This window comes from Nymphalis io, chromosome 30 (genome assembly GCF_905147045.1).
Source record: "Nymphalis io chromosome 30, ilAglIoxx1.1, whole genome shotgun sequence".
Classification (NCBI taxonomy): domain Eukaryota; kingdom Metazoa; phylum Arthropoda; class Insecta; order Lepidoptera; family Nymphalidae; genus Nymphalis; species Nymphalis io.
In genome coordinates this window covers 4,044,644-4,066,356 of record NC_065917.1, presented here as the reverse complement: position 1 = coordinate 4,066,356, position 21,713 = coordinate 4,044,644, and the positions used below count along the sequence as shown (strand labels likewise).

At 39.7% G+C, this 21,713-nt stretch overlaps 1 protein-coding gene across 2 annotated transcripts; it reads right to left on the bottom strand.

Moving 5' to 3' along the window:
• Positions 1 to 619: 619 nt before the first annotated feature.
• LOC126779946 (zinc finger protein 678-like) lies at positions 620 to 21,200 on the bottom strand. 2 transcript variants are annotated; one of them, XM_050504161.1, is made up of 10 exons: positions 20,999 to 21,200; positions 20,299 to 20,433; positions 18,893 to 19,402; positions 17,469 to 17,660; positions 16,248 to 16,363; positions 6,843 to 6,956; positions 4,872 to 5,075; positions 4,654 to 4,765; positions 2,556 to 2,669; positions 620 to 1,405 (listed from the first exon to the last, which is right to left on the bottom strand). In XM_050504161.1, exons 1-10 carry the CDS (start codon positions 21,140 to 21,142, stop codon positions 1,217 to 1,219), a joined length of 1,830 nt encoding a protein of 609 aa, XP_050360118.1. In that variant the 5' UTR covers positions 21,143 to 21,200; the 3' UTR covers positions 620 to 1,216. The 2 variants fall into 2 exon arrangements, with proteins under 2 accessions (XP_050360118.1, XP_050360119.1); XM_050504162.1 differs by having other exon boundaries at positions 621 to 1,405; positions 18,893 to 19,396.
• Positions 21,201 to 21,713: the final 513 nt, after the last annotated feature.

Sequence of the window (21,713 nt, the reverse complement as noted above, 5' to 3'; positions counted from 1 at the left end):
TTCCTCCCGTACAAAACGCCAATTTCATAAGGACCTAATATATAAGTAGTCACGCTTCGCAATTTCGTCCGTTTTAATATCATGTTCTTGTAATATAAGGGAAAAACAGGCGTAACATCAGGATTGACAAATTCGGTTGTGTGGAATCGGTTTAAAATACCGTTGTAAAGTCTGATACACACATAGTAACAGACATAATGAAATAAATGGTTATATTATCTAGATTTGTAATACGTTTAAACTGTGTGTTCCATTTTTAAAAATAGATCATCCCAGATTGACAATGACATATATACGGGTTTCCTTTCGACATTTTTCTTTACCGTCGACACGAATAATAAACATAAATTTAGAACATGAAAACACAGCGCTTGACAAGATTCGAATCTCGAAATTCAAAATCAAAATTTTAATTCATATAAAAAAATTACCGTAGATAAAAAAATATATAAAAAAGCGCGGCAAAAAACGACATTATCATGATCGTTAAAAATATTTTTTATTACATTTTATGGTAGCGTAAAATAAAAATAATCTTTCTTCCGGTTTAATAATAATATATTTCAAAATTAAACGAATTTAATTTTTTTTTGTAAACATTTTCTTGTAATTTTCTCACAATAAAAAAACATATTATTTTTTTGAACTAAGACTTTATTACGTTTCCGCGTCTTCCATTTCTTAAAGAAAATAATTTATCTGTAAAAGTAGGACTCCCCTCCGATAAATTACGTTATTCAAACCCCTTGTCTTAGATACCACCATCTTCTTTTTGCCAAAGCACACATTCTTAGGACTCAGAACCATATTTTTAATTACAGACAGAATTATATATTTTCAATGATGACGTCACAATTTGCAACCCCCTTCCCACTGCTGCCCCTTCTTCTTGCACGTTATAACAATTTCAGATAATTCAATACAAATCTATTTATACTTTTACTGCCTCGTTGGTCAAGTGGTTACATGTAAGGCTGCAGACGCGGAAGTCCTGAGTTCAAATCCTAGTTCGGGTCAATAAAAAGTTATTGAGTTTTTCGTTCAAAAATTCTCAGTCCGGAGGCTGGAACTTGGGAACTTGGCGTGTTTACACTCCTGTGTCTCGGAAAGCACGTAAAGTCTGGTCCTGCATCTGAGTTCTTTCAGATTGCCGCCCCATCCGATAATGTGTGTGCACTTGTGTGTGTGAACACACGTATTTGCATCATTACTATTATTATTCCTCTACGTCCTCAACACTTGACTCCGAGTGCTTCAACAATAATCTTTTCGATATAACCTTGTGGGCGATTCTCTTATGCGTGCAAAGCGCACCGCTCCTCCTGTATCGCTTCCCGCAGAGGTCGCACGAAAGCGGCTTCTCCCCTGTATGTATGGACTCGTGTTCCCTTAAAGCTGTTGTATCCTGAAAAAAAAAACAAAATATATAAATATTATAAATGCGAAAGTAATTCTGTGTTTAAACTACTGAACCGATTTTAATGAAATTCGGTATAAAGAAAGTCATAGGATACATTTTAGATAAAATATAGGAACATGTATGTATATATATATATATATATATATATATATATATATATATATATATATATATATATATATGGGCTTTGTGCAAGCTCGTCTGGGGAGGTACCACCCACTCATCAGATATTCTACCGCTAAACAACAGTACTTGGTATTGTTGTGTTTCGGTTTGATGGTTGAGTGAGCCAGTGTAATTACAGGCACAAGGGACATAACATCTTAGTTCCCAAGGTTGGTGGCGCATTGGCTATGTAAGCGATGGTTGACATTTCTTACAATGCCAATATCTATGGGCGTTTGGTGACCACTTACCATCAGGTGGCCCACATGCTCGTCCGCCTTCCTATTCTATAAAAAAAAAAATATGAGTGCTTCTCCAAAATTTGGTTAACTTTTGAACTAATTTCGACAAAGGTTTTTTAGATGGTTACCAGTAAAGTTCTAATTCTATAGTGCGTTATATATATGGGCGTTGGTGACCACTTGTCATCAGGTAGCCCATATGCTCGTCCCGCCTACCTATACTATAATAACAAAAAAACTCAACCGGTTCGATATGTAGATTCTATCGAGAAAAACCGGCAAGAAAAATTACATAGCTAAGTGTTTTTCGACGATTAAGTTAGATGTATAGAAATTTATTATTATATACACATGAAAATTAACGAATACTAACTCCATTCTTTTTGTGTTTATACAAACATTATAAAGTTATGTATGTTTGTTTGTACTGGATAAACTCAAAAACTGCTGAACCGATTTTAAAAATTCTTTTTCCTACAGAAGGCTGCATTATTAGCGAGTAATATAGACTACATATATATATATATATTCTTACGAAAATTGAAATAATGAACCCCGAGGTATAATTTTTTTTATAAAAGTCATTATTGGCATTAAAAGTATTTTTTCAACCCTAATAAAGACGGGGCGGGCCGCTAGTCATACATACAATCCTTTTTTTAACAATACGCCTTATTAATCAAAGTATATTTAATGGTAAATTTAAAGTTATAATGCTCAATTCTTACCCGACAGACTTTACCACAAGTTTGACATAAGTAAATCTTCCTCACAGTATCCTTTTTCTCGCCGTAATGTGTATTTTTCATGTGACGCGTAAGCAGCCTGCCTGAAGACATTATCTAGAATATATATAAAGTACAGGTGAAATATATATATGTCGCAGAATAAAGATAAGACGCCATAATTTGAGTACAACGCCATCTATAAGCGGTTCTAGGAAATGTCAAGTAGTACGCTTGAGAGAAGTCGCCTGTCTACCCGCTCCTAGATCGAGCGGGTAACAGAAGATATTCCGCCAGCGACAGAGCAGAGATCCTGGCGGAACATTTGGAGGGTCAATTCACCCCCAACCCACCGGACTTATCAAAGATCGAATCGAAGCTATCGGCCTATCACGCTACTCTCGCACATCGCCAAGCTGTTCGAGCGTCTGTTGCTGCGGAGACTCGCGCCTCACCTGCCCCTGCGCGAGGAGCAGTTCGGATTCCGTAGCGACCATTCAACGACGCTCCAGCTGGCGAGAGTTCTTAGCCACTTAGCCAGTGAGCGAAACAAAGGGCATCCCACCGTCGGGGTCTTTCTCGACATGGAGAAGGCCTTCGACCGGGTGTGGCATGCCGGACTCCTGGCTAAGCTCTTGAACACCTCGGCGCCTCTCGCGTATGTGCGAGTAGTGGCGTCGTTTTTGGAAGGCCGAAGCTTCTATGTCTCGGTGGAAGGCGCGGACTCTCAGCCGCGCCCCATTCGAGCCGGAGTACCCCAGGGTAGCTGCCTGTCACCGCGTCTATACGCGGTGTACACGGACGACATCCCTACCCTCCGCGACCATCTGCGTGAGGGTGAAGAGGATGTGATGCTGGCCCTGTACGCGGACGACAGCGAATTCTTTTCGTCGTCCTACCACCAGATCGTCGCAATAAACAAGATGCAACGAGTGTTGGATCTGATACCGGATTGGCTAGACAAGTGGAGGATGGCTGTCAACGTCGATAAGACGGCCGCTCTGCTTGTCGGTGCTGACAAGCCGATGCGTCGGCTCACCTTTCGAGGCCAGGACGTGGGATGGCAGACCTCAGTCTGCTACCTGGGGTGTCACTTGGACCGCAGGCTGCGCATGATACCCACCGTTAACAAGGTGGTGAGTCATGCCGCGGCTGCCCGGTCTAAGCTGCACACCCTCTTCACGTCGCGGCTTCCATTAAAGACCAGACTGAGGGTCTACGGTGCCTACGTCCGCTCGCGCCTGACGTATGCGGCCCCCGCCTGGTACGCACTCTGCTCAGCGTACCAGAAGCGGAGGATTCAGATCCAACAGAACCGATGCCTACGCTTGATTGTAGGAGCTCCGAGGTACGTCAGAAATGATGTCATCCATAGAGACACCAGGACGCCCACCGTGGAGGAGTTCGTCCGCAAGCTCGCTCGCTCGCTATTTGCTAAGGCAGATAGCAGTGCGAGCGTACACCTCCACGGTATAGCACCACTTCATGCCAGACCACCTGAGGGGCGTCCGTTACCTCGTGAGCTCCTATTGTCGCCGACCATCAGCGCCGATGCAGGCATCGGTGAAGAGGACGACGACGATCTGGAGACGCGGTAGGACGACATAACTAGTGAACAAGATTACCATTGAAGAAAGATAGCCACTGGGTCACAACGACCCTGGCCCTATGGGCCTAAATGAATCGACACGACGGATGAACCGTCGGGGAGGACCATCCCGGGTAGGGGGGGCAACCCCGAGGCCCGTACCCAGACTGGCCTAGGCCAGCCAGGAGGACCATTGATTGAGAGAAGTCGATACAGGAATTCAGAGTGCCCACATGACAGTTATGAGTTGTTAACGATTTGACATCGGACTTGAGGTTTGCTGAACGCTCTCGTCCGAAAGAGTTCAAACGCAGGACCAACTTTATCCGAGAATATAAAAATATACAGACTTTTCAATAGAAATACCCAAACACTTTTCATTGGCTCGGTCTAGGGTTTGAGTGCAAGACCTCTGGGTGTTAAATGCTTCTCAGACTTGGGTCTTAAAATCTCGGTCTCGTGGCAGTTTAAGGACTATCATTTGAGGTACACTACGTAAGGATTCTCACTGACCTTATCACAAATCGGACATTTGTGGTTGCTCTTTCCCATGTGTCGGTAGTTGATGTGATCATGGCGATCGGCCTTCGTACGGAAACCTCTCTTGCAAATCGGACATTGAATTCTGGAATTAGAGTCAAATAACAAATCTTGAAACAAACGATGACGTCATCTGACGTTCGAAATCTTACGCTGACTTCATCTGCCGCTCATAACCAATCAAAACATACCTAAAAGCTTCGTTCCCAGCGTGTGTTTTCGTAAACTTCAAGTGATGGAGATAAGAGGAATGTGACACAAATGATTTGTCGCACTCGAAGCATTTCACGCTTTCCCTTTCGTCGTGAACCTTAAGATGGACCTTCATCGTGTCGTATCTGATCAGCTTACCGCATACCGGGCAAGGCTGTCGCGGCAGAGTGCCCTTATGTAGGCTGGAAATAAAGTAAAGTTTATTCTAAACTGCATAACCGCATAGGACCTTTTGGAAATGAAACACGCGCGGTCCGCCGCCAGCGGTGACGTCACACGGCGGCAAACTCGCGTCGATGCTCACTAGACGTTACATATACATATAGTACATTATTTGATAGTACAATTTATATTAGTTTCGGAGTCAAAGATCCACCAATAGTGCTGCTAATGTAAATAAAAACCCGAGAGTTAGATAATACTGCAAACAAATTATGTACATGTATCTTTTGGGTGTGTAAATGCTGGAATCCGAAAATGCAAATCCTGATAGCGGGCAGCAGCGCTATTAGTGAAAGATTTCCAGCCACTGCGGTCACCAACCCGCCTGCCAAGCGTGGTGACTAAGGCAAAAACCCCCCTATGAGCGACGACAAAAATTCACGGCCCCCAATTCCCGGTAATCACACTATTCCTGGCCACGGTACCGGCCATGGTACCGGTGCGATGGGGGGTGCTAAGAATCCCCGGGCTACGGCAGGGTACCACAAACGGCGACTGTTTCTGGCCACGTATAATGGACGCTCTCTGCGGCTTTACAATGTTAGCTTGATAAAATTTTAGAGCATTTTGTAAAGAATAGCCGTGCCCATAAAAATAAGTCTGCATTATGAAAATAATTTAATATGTTATAATTTATATTATTGTCATATTTACTACAAAACATGATTTTTGCTTGTTTATTTTTTATATTGTATATTTAAATATTTCGTACTTTTATTATTTAGTAGCTCTATTTTGACTACCGGTTCCGAAAAATATTATATTATGATTGGTCAGTTGAGTACTAGCAAGAAGCTCGCATTGTTTGGTTTCTTTAAAAAGAGGAACGGTAATTTTTGAGTTATGAAACAAATTGTATTACCACTGTGGATAATATTGAGTTATATTAAAATAATAAAACCGTTAAGACGGAGAAGAATGTTTGAATTTTAATACCTTCGAAATTAAGAAAGTTTACAATATATACCTTTTTTTTAATTTGAGATAACCTGGAGGCGATTGTTTCATTCCCAGGGTTATTATTTAAGACGTTATTATTACATAATGAAAATTATACATTATTACGATCCCGACCAATGATATCGCTACAATTCAAGGTGAGGTCAATGTTGTTTATTTGTCTCCACACCTCCTGTGGTTAGGCTCTACCCAACGGTACTTATATATTAAAATCATTATATTCGACGAGCCGTTTGGCGTGGTTGGTAGGTACCTGCCTTTCACGCCGAAGGTTGTGGGTTCGATTCCCACCCAGGGCAGACATTTGTGTGCATGAACATGTCTGTTTGTCCTGAGTCTGGGTGTAATTATCTATATAAGTATGTATTTATAAAAGAAAAGTATGTATATGTAGTATATCAGTTGTCTGGTTTCCATGGCACAAGCTCTGCTTAATTTGGGATCAGATGGCCGTGTGTGAATAAAGTCCCAGGATATAGGATAATATATAAAATTTATACTCTATATACAAAATCTTTTATGTACACAAGTGACCGGAATTTGGTCGAAATTGCATATAATATATACATATGTATATTTGTATTTATAATTCATCTCGCGCTTGGTGGTGAAAGAACACATCGTGAGGAAACCTGCCACCTATTCAACCGTCATTGGAGCAGAGTGGTTGAATAAGCTGAAGGCATATTGAAAAGGAAAGAGTGTTTAGCCCAGCAGTGGGACAACTATAGGCTGTCACTTTACTTTTTCAATAGTATATAACTCACCGTTCATGATTCATTAAGTTATATGAGCCGGTGAATGTTTTTCGGCACGTTGAACACTTGTAGTCTGGCTGTTTGTGGACTCTCTGTATGTGTATCGTCCGCTGCTTCTTGGTACTGAAAATCGAAGACCAAATGAAATCAGTGGACAAGCTAGCGCTGTACACGTGCCTGTAAACACGTGTTCTTTGACACTTGACGTCACACAATTCGTATGACCCAGTTACGATCATTATGTTATTACATTTTTATATGTACTTTTAATGTAATAAAGACGCTCCGTAGTATCGGTTGGCTTGACAAACATATTGTTTTCTTTGCTTGACGACAACCCCGATTGCTCTCCGATCTACCTGACATCTGACATCTGACGAATTAAGTGAACGTGTGCTAACTAGCCCGTTCATTTTGGTCCTTCGAGCCGGATGATCTTGTATTTTTTAGTGTGAATAGCGCATCGGCTTAGTTGATCCTTGCAACCTAAGTTGAGACGGCGAAACGCGTAAACACAAGGTCATTAAAACCCCCCAGCCTCTGGAATATCAGCCCAGGCTATCTGAACGTGACAGTGACTGTTAGTGAAGTGAACTTTATTCTTGTTAATCATGGAAGTTATTACTCGTCAATCGGAAATTATCGAAATCATCAAGAAGATCCACAAGAACTTTAACAAGGATCCTGCTACTAGGAAGACTGAAGCCTACATCCGCAAACGAGTAAGCACTCTTGACAGCCTTTGGACGGAATTTGATATTAACCATACCAACATTTTGGCAACAAAGCCTGATCCATCTGAAGAGTACATATTGAAAGATATTTACACTGACACCAAAATTCTGTATGAACGAATTAAAGCTGTCATTAAGCATTATTGTCCTCCGTCGGACGATGACGATGACGTGAAAAATTCTTCTACACAAGATCTGCTTAGTGAGCAACGTACCAACTTCCGTGCGTTAAGCCGACAAATAAAGAACATCAATCTTGACAAATTGACGGAAAAATGGGAGATGGAGGACGAATTAAAGAATCTGCAATTCCGATGTAAGAATATTGACACTTTGCACCTCAAAATTGACAACATATTAAATGGTGAAGATGCGGCGTACGAACAAGAATTTTCCGAGTACGAGGAGAAATTCAAGGCTATGAAAAGATCTCTAAACAAAAGAATATCTGCTACAGCGCATCAGTACGAGTCCACCCCTAAGGTTGAGGTTCCAAAATTTTCCGGTGACTACACACAATGGCCTACGTTTTTAGATCTCTACAAAACTGGCATACATGACAACTCGACTCTGAGCAACTCTCAAAAGATGCAACATTTAAAAGGTGAAGCTCATCGCCTCGTCCAACACCTTACTGTATCGGAAGAGAACTACAAAACTGCCTGGGAGATTTTGTATCACCGATACCACAACATTCAAATATTGTTTAACAAATATATTGAAGTGTTTCTCAACCAGCGCCCAATAGAAAGGCAATCATCGGCTGAAATTAAACGCGTACACGACACCGCGATGGAATGTATTCACGCTATTCACAACTTAGGCGTGGACACATCGAGCTGGGATCCACTGTTGGTCTACCTGTTAGTCCAGAAACTTGATCCTGAAACGCGTAGTGACTACAAGGAATCGCGAAAGATGCCTCGCGAGCTCCCCGAATTTGACGAATTCATGACGTTTTTAGATGCGAAATTCATTGCGCTTGAACCCACGAATAAGAAAGAGAAAGAAAATTGGTCATCGACGAAATCATCTACGTCATTCAAGGCTAAAGAAAATTCTCACTTCGGAACTGGTAATAGAGCACAATTTTATAAAGCTGCACACGTGACGTCTGCCAATACTCAATGTATTTTATGCAATTCAAATCATGCGCTCTACCAATGTCGGAAATATGACTCCTTGATAACAGATGCGAAGTGGAAATTAATTGCGAAACATCGACTTTGCAAAAACTGCCTGTATGTGCACGAACGAAACATATATAATTCTACAAAGCGATGTAAAGTTTGCAATAGAGGTAATCATACTTCTTTGCATGACTCGGGTAACGAACCGATTGCGTCAACTGCACCGGCATCGAACCCTGCACCTCAGCGCCGGCAGCATGCGACAAACAATGTGACTAGCGAGGATGACGAAATATTATTAACGACCGTACAATTACGTGTACGTGCTATTGACGATACCTACCTGACTTTGCGAGCACTTTTAGACCAAGGGTCGCAAACAACTCTTATAACTGAAAATGCTGCGCAACTCCTAGGACTGCCTCGCCAAAATTTTAATGCCTCTGTTACAGGAGTGGGTATTTCAGCAAAAAGAAGCAAGGGAAGAATACACCTACACTGCATGTCGATCTATAATGACTACAATTTCATCACGGACGCCCTAGTAATGCCAAAACTAGTGAACAGCTTGCCGCATGCTACTTTTGCAGCCAAGAAATATCCACACTTACAACACATTCAACTCGCTGATCCTGACTACAATATTTCAAACAAAATTGACATTTTACTTGACGCAAAAATTTATGCAGAAATCATAATGAGCGGTTTGATCAAGAGAACTAAACAACAGCCCATTGCCTAACAGACGAGATTAGGGTGGATTCTGTCTGGGCCTGTTACTACTTTTAACTGCCACGTTCTTATAAATGGAGTTGAAGACATCGCCAACTACTGTGAGGTTGAGGAAATCGCATCCGAAACCACACCGATGACGCAACAGGAATTATTTTGCGAAGAACTTTATACCAAAACAACTAAGCGCTTGCCTGACGGTCGGTATGAAGTGCGACTACCGATGAAAACTGAGTTTGAAGAGCATCTTGGACACTCCAAAGCACGCGCCGTGGCTCAATTCAAACAGCTCGAGAGTCGCCTGATGAAGGATAGCACACTACGTCAGAGCTACGGGCAGTTCATACATGAGTACATAGATCTAAGTCACATGCGCGAATGCACTGAACACAAAGAGCCTATGTGCTACCTACCACATCACAGGGTACAAAAGCTAGACTCACTTACCACCAAACTTCGTGTCGTCTTTAACGCTTCCTCAAAATCATCTACGGGGAACAGTTTGAATGACCTAATGGAAAGCGGTCCCAAGCTTCAACAAGACATTCAAAGTTTATTGCTCAGATGGCGAACGTACCGCTATGTATACACAGCAGACTGCGAGGAAGATGTACCGCTGTATTCTGCTGGATCCCGAACAACAACACCTGCAAAAAATTCTGTGGCGAGATAATATTTAAGATCGTATCAAAGAATATCAACTGTGCACCGTGACGTACGGTATGAAAGCCGCTCCATATCTAGCTATGCGTACGATGCAACAGCTAGCATTTGACGATAAAACTAAATTTCCGCTTGCTGCTGAAGCCCTGACTCATCATTTTTACGTCGACGATTTGTTAAGCGGCAGCCATTCGATTGACCACGCAAGAGAAGTCCAAAGACAACTTATCGAGATGTTACAGGGCGCTAAAGTTAAACTTAGAAAATGGTCGAGTAATTGTCCGCAATTACTTGCACACCTGAATACCGAACAAATAAATCCGACAACAATAGACTTCAAAAATGCTAACTCTACAAAGGCGTTCGGATTACGGTGGAACCCCGCTACTGACATGTTTACATTTCACTCGATTGAAGAATATGACGAATCGGTCCTTTGTACCAAACGTATATTACTATCGAATATTTCAAAAATTTGTGATCCACTGGGATGGCTATCTCCGCTCACCATTAGAGCCAAACTATTGTTTCAAAAACTTTGGTTGATATCTATGGAATGGGATGACGAAGTTCCACTTGAGATACAGCAAGACTGGAACAAAATCAGAGAAGATCTGAAACACATTGACGAGTTCTACATACCCCGGTGGATTGGGAATCTCTATACGTCTGTCGAGGTACACGGATTCTGTGATGCATCTGAACGAGCTTATGCTGGCGTCATATACCTCAAATCACAAAATGACAATGGACAAACTATCGTTAGAATAATCGCATCAAAGACAAAATTGGCGCAAGAGTACTATGACTTTGCCGCGACTCGAGCTATGTGGCGCTCTATTATTATCCAAATTAATGACAAAAGTTTTGAAGGCTCTTCAAACATCTGACGTTCCCATTTTCGGATGGACTGACTCTTTCGTGGTTTTGGGATGGCTCCAAGGCCACCCCTCTCGCTGGAAGACTTTCGTCGCTAATCGCACTAAAGAAATCTTAGATGTCATGCCGTCATCGTGCTGGCGTCACGTGAGTTCCAATGAGAATGCCGCTGACTGCGCTACGAGAGGACTCACTACTTTACAGCTCACCGAACACTCGCTGTGGTGGAAAGGACCTGCGTGGTTGAAAAATGACATAGCAAATGACATCTCAAAGGTGGAAACACCCCAATTTGAACTGAAAAAAGATATACAAATATGCGCCACTCAAACTTCAAATACTATGTTTGAAGAATTAATTAATAAACATAGTTCAATAAAGCATATTGTGCGAGTGATAGCTCGCGTTTTACGTTTCACAACAAACTTACGTAACGTGGTGACGCATCAAAACCATAGTGACAGGGCAACGAACTTAACTGCAAAGGAAATTGAATATTCCTCCGGTCTTGTAGTTAGAGCCGTACAAATGCAAGAATTTCATTCGGAAATAACGCAACTAAAACAAAATGGAAAGGTGCACTCAAAAAGTAATTTATTAACATTGACGCCTTATTTGGATGACAAAAATATTTTACGAGTTGGAGGGAGACTTCGACATTCGCAATTATCGGAAACTGCAAAACACCCGATGATCATACCTAAGGACTCGAGACTGACAGAACTTTTGATCAAAGAAGGTCATTTACAAACACTGCATGGTGGACCAAGTCTTACCTTGACATATCTGAGACAAAGATACTGGGTTTTAGGGGGCAACCGCACAGTTAAAAAATACCTGAGAAACTGTGTGAAGTGAACTCGCTTCAGGAGCCACATCCAACACCAAATAATGGCTAACCTACCCGAGCCCAGAGTGACGCCGTCCCGAGCTTTCACGCACACAGGGGTTGATTTCACCGGCCAAGTGGAATTGAAAGCGAATAAGGGACGAGGAATAAAAACCACTCGTGGTTATGTCGCTGTGTTTGTTTGCTTCTCTACCAAGGCAATACATCTCGAGCTTGTCTCTGACCTGAGCAAACCGTCGTTCCTAGCAGCCTTCAAAAGTATGTGTGCAAGAAGGGGAACCCCAAAGCACATGTACAGTGACAACGGCACGAACTTTGTCGGTGCATCACGCCTTTTGAAAAAGGAATACAAAGAAGTGTTGCAAGCTATCAACAATGACTTTCTATCTGAAGTTGCCGAGATGTGTGTCACTTGGCACTTAAATACACCCGCATGGCCAAGCGCTGGCGGATTGTGGGAAGCGGCGTTAAAAAGTACTAAACACCATCTTAAACGAGTTTTGGGAGAGCAAAAACTGACGTTTGAGGAGTTTAAAACGTTACTCAATCAAATAGAAGCATGTCTGAACTCTCGGCCGTTGTGTGCACTGACGGAGAACGAAGACGACAGCTTTTTAACTCCAGGACATTTCTTAGTACGAGGACCACTTTTATCCCCGCCGCTGACTGACTTTGACGAACGTTGTATCAAGACGAGATGGCAGCTTACTGAGAAAATGCATCGTGACTTTTGGCGTCCGACTATTTACAACATCTACAAATTCGTTCGAAATGGAAGCATCCTCAAGAAAATATGAAGGTTAATGACATTGTTCTCATCAAAGAAGAGAACCTGCCACCGACGAAATGGGCTATGGGTCGAGTGATTGACGTTCATCCAGGAACGGATGGGCACATCAGAGTCGTGACGCTACGTACGAAGAGTGGAGAAATAAAACGACCCATAATCAAGTTGGTTCCACTTTCGGTAAACAATGAACATGACTTCTCAAAAATCACTTTGGAAAATGACGAACCCAAGAAAAATGACACCTCGACACCACGTACATTGCGAAAAAATCGAGGTCTGCCAACTACACTGATGAACATGGTACTTTTCCTGCTGATGCTTTTAACATCTACGATTGAAACAAATGTCTACATCAAAAGCTTGAACAATAACACATTGTTCTTTGACAAAATCTCTGACGTACGAATCGTACAGGACAAATGGAAACTTATTGCCTACTACAACATGACAACATATTGGCATAGTATTACCGCCGTTGAAAAATATATCTACTCGGTAAACAAAACCTGCAACAACGATCACTCATGTGCACCTGTTGTGACGCAATTCGCTCACGAGCTCGATGAACTTCGACACTATAACGAATTGCTGACGAACCAACATCACATCCTGCAACGAAACAAGAGAGGCTTAATCAACGGGGTCGGTTACCTAGCTAACACCCTGTTTGGGGTCTTGGATGACACATTTGCTCGAAGATACGAGAACGATATTGAAACCGTAAAAGAGCGAGAAGATCATTTACTTAAGCTATTTAAAAACCAAACATCATTGATCGAAGCGAAGAATAATATCCTGAAAAGAAACGAACAAATTATGAACACTCAATTTGAGCATATCTACAAAAATCTGCGAGTAATATCTACTGAGATGCACCAAGTCGAAAAAGAACGACAAAGCACTCTACAGGCATTCCATCTACTGTCATCTTTAATATCTGTTGATGTGATTATCTCCAACCTTCGGCGTACGCAGGACACTCTGCTTGACATCGTGACCGATATTTATAACGGCCGCCTGAACATACACTTATTAAATCCGGCAGAACTTACGCAACAATTAAATGTAATATCCGGCCATCTACAGGATGATGTTGTTCCAACTGACAATTTTCGAGATCTCTACGGTCTCTTACAAGTACGAGCTAAAGTGACTAGGAGATTCCTGATAATGGAAATCAACATTCCCCTGCTAAACAGAGACCAATTTGAATAGAATGACGTCATCGATATCCCTCAACGAAGAGGAGACAAAGTCATCTATACTTCCGCGGAAACAAAATATCTCGCTGTCAACGTGAGAAAGGACACAATAATACCCATGACAGAAAAGGATACAAATATGTGCATACGACAGACACATAAACAAATGTTATGTCCATTGAACCATCCTGTATACACAATGCAAGTTGAACAATCGCTGTAATATGAAACTACAGATTAGCAATGAAAACAAGCCATACTGTCGGTCAGAAGCGAAAGTATGCACCGACAGATGGATTAAATTACACGCTCGTGACACATGGATGTTTTCTTGCTGCACCGAATGCGCCATACGAATCATATGTCCGAATAATGTAACAATGAAACATTTACGTGATAATTGAGTAATCGACCTTGACCCTGGTTGTACTATTAGAGGTGAATCCTTTACAATTCACGCTCAACATGACTATGTCAATCAGATGTGCATTCAACCTACGACTCACATCAATGTACCAGTTATATCTACGCTGAACGAGTTCATGAACATATCATTGCCTCACAATTTCACCGCTGAGAACCATGAAGAATTGTTTACATCAATAAAGAAAAACATAGACGATTTGAAGCGGTCAGACTTGAAGAAATTTGAAACCCATGGCTCTACACATTATATTGTAATTTATACAATTTTATTCTTGATGACGACGTTGCTGCTCACACTCGCATATTTTAATCTGAGGCCAAGATGTTAATGGAAACCTAGTGAGGTCAACCCAAACCCTGCCGCTACAAACAATGACATTACATTAGACGAGACAGTGTCGTCGCCCCCGCCGTCTTCTTCGCCGATCCCGAGAATGACAGCCGCAAGTACAGCGACACGAGGCTCTACAACGAGTGTCGACACTGCGACATCACCCACCATCCCGAGGAAAATCCACTTTAATCTTAATGCGAGCACTGGGGACTTAAATAACTAACGTGTATCTTTAATTTTAGAAAATTGCTTATTTTTGTTTACTTATTTTTTCTCTTTTTGTAGTTGGAGATATGTACAAGCTAGATCATTATGTTATTACACTTTTATATGTACTTTTAGTGTAATAAAGACGCTCCGTAGTATCGGTTGGCTTGACAAACATATTGTTTTCTTTGCTTGACGACAACCCCGATTGCTCTCCGATCTACCTGACATTTGACATCTGACGAATTAAGTGAACGTGTGCTAACTAGCCCGTTCAATCAGAAATCACTTAAGACCGACATTTTGGTGAAGAGTTTAGTTTTTATCACTTGGTCCTCTGTGAGCCGGATAAGCTTTTGTTGTAGTATTTTATTCGATATATGAAGGTTTTTTTACGGTGTATATAATCGAATATTAATTTATTACACGAGAAACTTAATAGGTACATAATTTAAGCTTTCCAGATTCATATATTATATATTAAGACCAAAATCAACTTGTGGTGACATTTATTGCCCGACAATATGTATGGGTGGTACTTCAAAATTTGGTTAACATGGTGTTAGCAGCAATTTTCACATATTTATATCAATTTTATCCAATATTTGCAACTACTGCAAAGAAAATGTGTCAAGGACATGACTCCGCGTGAGTTCAGAAGAGCTCGAAAAAGAATGGGTAGCCTACTCATCAGATTATAAAAAAAGTAGGAAGTGCAAAAAAGGGCTAGTGGTTGGTAGGGCTTTGTGCAAGCTCGTCTGGGTAGGTACCACCCACTCATCAGATATTCTACCGCAAAACAGCAATACTTGATATTGTTGTGTTCCGGTTTGAAGGGTGAGTGAGCCAGTGTAATTACAGGCACAAGGGACATAAAATCTTAGTTCCCAAGGTTGGTGGCGCATTGGCTATAAGCGATGGTTGACATTTCTTACAATGCCAATGTCTAAGGGCGTTTGGTGACCACTTACCATCAGGTGGCCCATATGCTCGTCCTCCTTCCTATTCTATAAAAAAAAAAAAAAAAAAAAAAAAAAAAAAAAAAAAAAAAAAAAAAAAAATGGACCAATATAGACCGCCGTCGTCGGACGAGGACAATATTCCTGAGGTTCCCATTTTAAATAATGTAAGAAGAGAAGCTAGAAGGAGTAATGTTCAACGGAGAAAAGAAATAGTATACTAAAAAGGAAGGACTTACTCATTGTTAATTTGAAGATAAAGCTTGCCAGCGAACAACAAAGAAACAGACGACTAAACCGTAAGATAATGACAAAAAAAAAAATAAAGCACTTACAACCAAAAGTGAAATTGAAGATATGACTAACGACCCTAATCAAAAAGCAGAATTGGTAAAAAGAGCATAATTTGGCGATATTATCCAGATTCAACTTTCGATTAGATCGAGAACTGAACGATTGTCATCGAATTAATTTATAACTTCTACCGATGTATTTATTATATACTTACTCAAATAATTCGTTGCACTTCGAGCACACGTAGCCGACGGACGAGAGCGAGTCCGGCAACACGTCCGCTAACCAGGGCTTCAACCCTGGGTTCTTTATATACGATCTCTTTCGTAACTGGAAACACGGACACAAAAATTTTGTAAGCATCCAGGGCTGTATCACAACGAGTTCATTGAAACAGAATTAAAAAAAACGTTCGTACAAATTTCCGTCCCCTTTATTATTTTAGGGGTTAAGTTTTCAAAAATCCTACATACTAGCTCCAGTAGTTTGATTTGTCAGTCTTTTAGTTAGTTATTTCATTTTATGTGTAGATAAAATTAATAACAATAAATAACAATCCTCGAAGTGTAAATGCACTTTTATCAACAACCGAATATTACAAACGAAACTCGACTTTACGATATATTAAATACAGTCTATTTTCGTTATGCACGTCTAACGTTTATAGAACTTTTCAAAATTATTCAGATATATTCTAACTTCTAGAACTTTCTTTATGGGTCGATAGAATATAATAAAAACAATTTGTGCGTTTTTACCGAATGCCTGTTGAACGCTGTTTATCGTTGGGCAAATTGGCCACCTGATGGTAAGTGGTCACCACCGCCAACGCGCCACCAACCTTGAGAACTAAGATCTCATACCCTCGTGCCTGTAGATACTTTGTCTCACTCACCCTAGAAACTAGAACGCAGCAATACAATTGCTGTTTAGCGGTAGTAGCGGAGTGGGTGGTACCTACTCAGATGGGCTTGCAAAGCCCCACCACCTCGTATATTTAGAAGATATATATAATGTCCTCCAGACCGATTTCGGCCAGGGCGGCCAATCTCAAGAGAGATTAGCCAACCGCGCAGGGGATATTATAGTGCACAAGTGTGTGCGCAAACACAGGTGCACTCTCTATTCCCTAACTCTCATAATCCGATGGGACGGCAATCCGACACGATCGGAAAGAATTCAGGCGCAGGACCAACGGCTTAACGTGCTTTCCGAGGCACGGGAGTGCACACACTTCCAACTTCCAGACTCCGGGCTGCTACTGAGAATTTTCTGACAGAAAAATCCAAAAACTTTTTATTGGCCCGACCTGGGATTTAACCCAGGACCTCCGGGTCTGTAGCCTTATATCAAACCACTAGACCAACGAGGCAGCCATAAGATATATATATATATATATATATATATATATATATATATATATACCAAGTCTTACCTTCCGTATCTCTTTAGGTATGCTTTTAACAGCGTGACCAATTTTCAAATGCTTCAATATAACAAGGACATTGTACGATGTATGGTCGCAGAAGTGACATTGATACTTCAGGTAGTGATCGCTCCTGTGCTCGTCGAACCATTTCCATTTCACGTACACCTTGCAAATGTCGCATTTCCTATGTTTCGGTAGCTGGAATGAAAAAAATAATAGTAATTTTTTTTATGGAATAGGTAGGCGAACGAGCATATGGGCCACCTAATGGAAAGTGGTCACCAACGCCCATAGACATTGGCATTGTAAGAAATGTTAACCATCGCTTATATCGCCAATGGCCCACCAACCTTGGGAACTAAGATGCTATGTCCCTTGTGCCTGTAATTACACTGGTTCACTCATCATTCAAACCGGAACACAGCAATACCAAGTACTGCTGTTTTGCGGTACAATATCTGATAAGTTGGTGGTACCTATCCAGGGGAGCTTGTACAAAGCCCTACCACCAGTATAGATTTTTTTACACACGGGTCTCCGCCTCTAACCTCTTTTATGAGGGAATTCTATATAACTATATTAATAGTAGTAGCCCGTGTTGGATGGTGGGCAAGTGTGTGCAAAAAAGTATATCCTTCCTTGAGATTCAAGCTTGCTTGATACTAATTTCATCAAAACCGATTCAGCATTTTAGTCATGAAAGCTTAACGGACCGAGTTACATAAGCATTTAAATTATAATATTATTAATTTTCGTTAATTATACTAATAACAATAATAATATCCTGGGATATTATTCACACACGGCCACCTGATCCCAAACTAAGCAGAGCTCGTACTATGGAAACCAGACAAATGATATACTACATATACTACTTTTCTTTTGTAAATACATACTTATATAGATAATTACACCCAGACTCAGGACATACAGACATGTTCATGCACACAAATGTCTGTCCTGGGTTGGAATCGAACCCACAACCTTAGGCGGAAAAGCAGAAGAACTCCTTTCATAAAACTATCTATTTTGATGATTCACATAAACCGTTATGTAACAATCACATTATTTTTAATATGAATATGTTTTAGATATCAAGAGAAAAGTAACAGCCTGTGAATGTTGCTGTTACCCACTGCTGGGTTAAGGCCTCCTCTCCATTTTGAGGAGAAGGTTTGGAGCTTATTCCACCAAGCTGCTTCAATGCGGGTTGGTGGAATACACATGTGGCAATATTTCAGAGAAATTAGACACATGCAGGTTTCCTCACGATGTTTTCCTTCACCTTCAAGCACGAGATGAATTATAAACACAAATAAACCCGTGAAAATTCAATGGTACTTGCCCAGGTTTGAACCCACGATCATTGGTTAAGATTCAAGCGTTCTAACCACTCGGCCATCTCGGCTTCGAGCTAAAGATTAACTCACCTTTTCATGCGCCTTGTCCATATGCGTCTGCCATTCAATCTCATCTTTATACACTTCTATACATGAGTCACACTTAAAGTTCGCTTCAACAAAACTCGGCTCCGACTTCCTTTCTTGCAAACACTTTTTCAACTCCTGTTCTGTCATTTTGATTATAGTATAATTTATATTCTCTTCCACTATAACCTTTTTGATTTGATCTCCTTTTTTATCTATATTTAAAATGTGTTCAATGTCTCTGTTCGTGGTTTCTAGTGCACTTTTGTATATACTGGCAATATTGACGTCAGGTTCAATTAATACATATTTTTCATCATCTATATTTATTTCATCTGTATCGTTACATAAGTCTGAGAAGACCAGGAACTCTGCATCACTCTCACTTTTAATCGAGTCACGCTCTTCATCTTTTGTTGTGTCGTCAGCATTCATTGTAATATATTCATAGTCATACAAATTACGATGACTTTTATTTAATTTTGACAGGCAATAGTGCTGATCCTTCTGTAACTGTAAAGAGTATTTATATGAGATTACAATAGGAGTAAAGATAAATAAATAACTTTGTCCTTGTGTTGACATGATGTAATTGGTCGGGATCTTAAGCAAGCTTTTATTGGTTTTGAATGGTGCCAAACTTTGAATATACAATTAAAGGGATATAAGTAGTCTATATCATTTTATTATAAATAAAAGATCTATAACTGTATAATACAGCAGAGCCGAGCTCTGAGTAGAGGGATCCGGTTAACGTGGTTGGTGGATAGCCTTGCACGCTGAAGGTTGTGGGTGAGATTCCCACCCAGGACAGACATTTATGTGCATGAACATGTCTATTTGTCCTGAGTCTGGTTGCAAGTATCTATATAAGTATCTATTTACAAATGAAAAGTAGTATACGTAGTATATCAGTTGTCTGGTTTCCATAGTGCGAGCTCTGCTTAGTTCGGGATCAGAGACCGTGTGTGAATAATGTACTAGGATATTATATTATTATACATTAGCAAATAGCACGGAATGTGTGGGTTTGTTTATGTCTCTTTCGATAAGCATTTGTTGCTCCCCCCCACCTATTCCAAAGGGGTTAGAGTAAAATTATATTATTTTTGTCTAAGCATAAATCTGGGCTGTTATTTGGAACGTAATATACCTTTACTTGTTTATTATAAAAAGCTGAGTCGGTTATTTCTTTAAATGGGTCTACCTACAGGTGTAATTTTCCGATTTAAAAAATATTTTTTTATTCAACGGCTAATTTATTCTGAAAGATTATAGATTATATAACATCACAGTACGACACACAGAGAAAAAGCATGCCAGACATTGATATAAAATAATATTAATATGTTTATAGAAATATAGTTTTCTGTGTAATGTAAATATTATAAGCATAAAATACAACTTACTTTAGCGCTATTGATGATATCATCTAATTGTTTTTGTGAAATACATGCCTGCTCTCTGAAGTTACACAGTCTGTTCAACAATGCTTTACACTCCCAGCACATAAAAAGATCTGACACTTCTTTGTAACATAATATCTAGAAAAAGATAAAATGGTTATTTTTTTTTTAAATTACATTCTAATGTCGTTTCAAAGAAGCAAAGACAACACATATTTCAGTTTAAATAGCTTTCAGAATAAAGATATAATTATGTAGTTATAAAAATAAATTTGATCAGTAAAATACTATATATGTGTAGTAATTCTAATTTTAATAGTACTTATCACTGCCTAAATTTTTTATTGTGAATTAATACTTTTTTTTAATTTGTTTGTAATAGATAGACTGCTAAATAGGGTACTTGATAGTTAGTGGTCACCACCTACATAGACAATGGTACTAAGTATTACCTACATTGCCGATGAAAAACCAGCTTTACGGACTAATATGTTAGATCTCTAGTGCCTATAGTTACACTGGCTCACTCACGCTAAAGGCTGGAATAAAACAATACTGAGTAATTCTGTTTGGCAGTATAATTTATGACGAGCGGATAGTTATCCAGACAGACAAAACCCCTCAAAACAAATAACGTTAAATTTGTTTCTTTTACGGTTATTTTAATTCAAGTTTAATTATAATGGTAAACAAATAAACTCACCTCATAAGCTTCCGAATCACACGAAAGTAAGAAAAACAAATTATTTATACCATCTTCGATACTACAGAGCCGTGTTAACTTTCTATCTATACTTAAACAAGTACAACAGATATCCTTAACAGTTATTATTATTGATTCATCCATGTTTCATAATTTACTTTAGTTTTGTTTATTCATATTTTGTAATGATCTATTTAATCACAAATAATAAGGAATTGATAATCGATTAAGTGACATTTGACATAAGTTTTTTTTTATACTATCTTCCTGTAAAAGGCAAAGATATTTTACCGTACATCCTCTTCTTTATTATATTTTTTAAAAGTTTACATTAACATATTCCGCTCGTCAGATATATATTTTTTTATATACAAATTTACGTGCAGTGGAAAAATATATCTAATTTTATCTTTACTTTTCATTTGACCGTTAAAAGAAAACAGTTAAATGAAAACTTTAGTTTATGTACATAATACATTTTATATACAAAATAAAAAATTAAGAACATTGCTCTTTAACATTTGTCATGTTAAAAAGTATCCACAGAACAGAGTCAAATATTTATAAAATAGTCCACAGGGTCTAAATTTTGCAGACAATTAAATAAATCTTCAACATCAGTTCAATGTTAGTATATTTCTTAAGAGCTATTACTCTAGCTTAGAGCGAGATACTCGATAATTAATAGAATTTGATTACCAAGATTGTTTAATTA

Bases quoted from the DNA above. Each gene is read 5' to 3' on its own strand.
- LOC126779946 (XM_050504161.1), bottom strand. From the start codon at position 21,142: ATGGATGAATCAATAATAATAACTGTTAAGGATATCTGTTGTACTTGT. The intron at 17,661-18,892 runs GTGAGTTAATCT...TTTTCATTCCAG, and splicing joins TGGACAAGGCGCATGAAAAG to CTACCGAAACATAGGAAATG. The intron at 5,076-6,842 runs GTGAGTTATATA...CTTTATTTCCAG, and splicing joins AACTTAATGAATCATGAACG to CCTACATAAGGGCACTCTGC.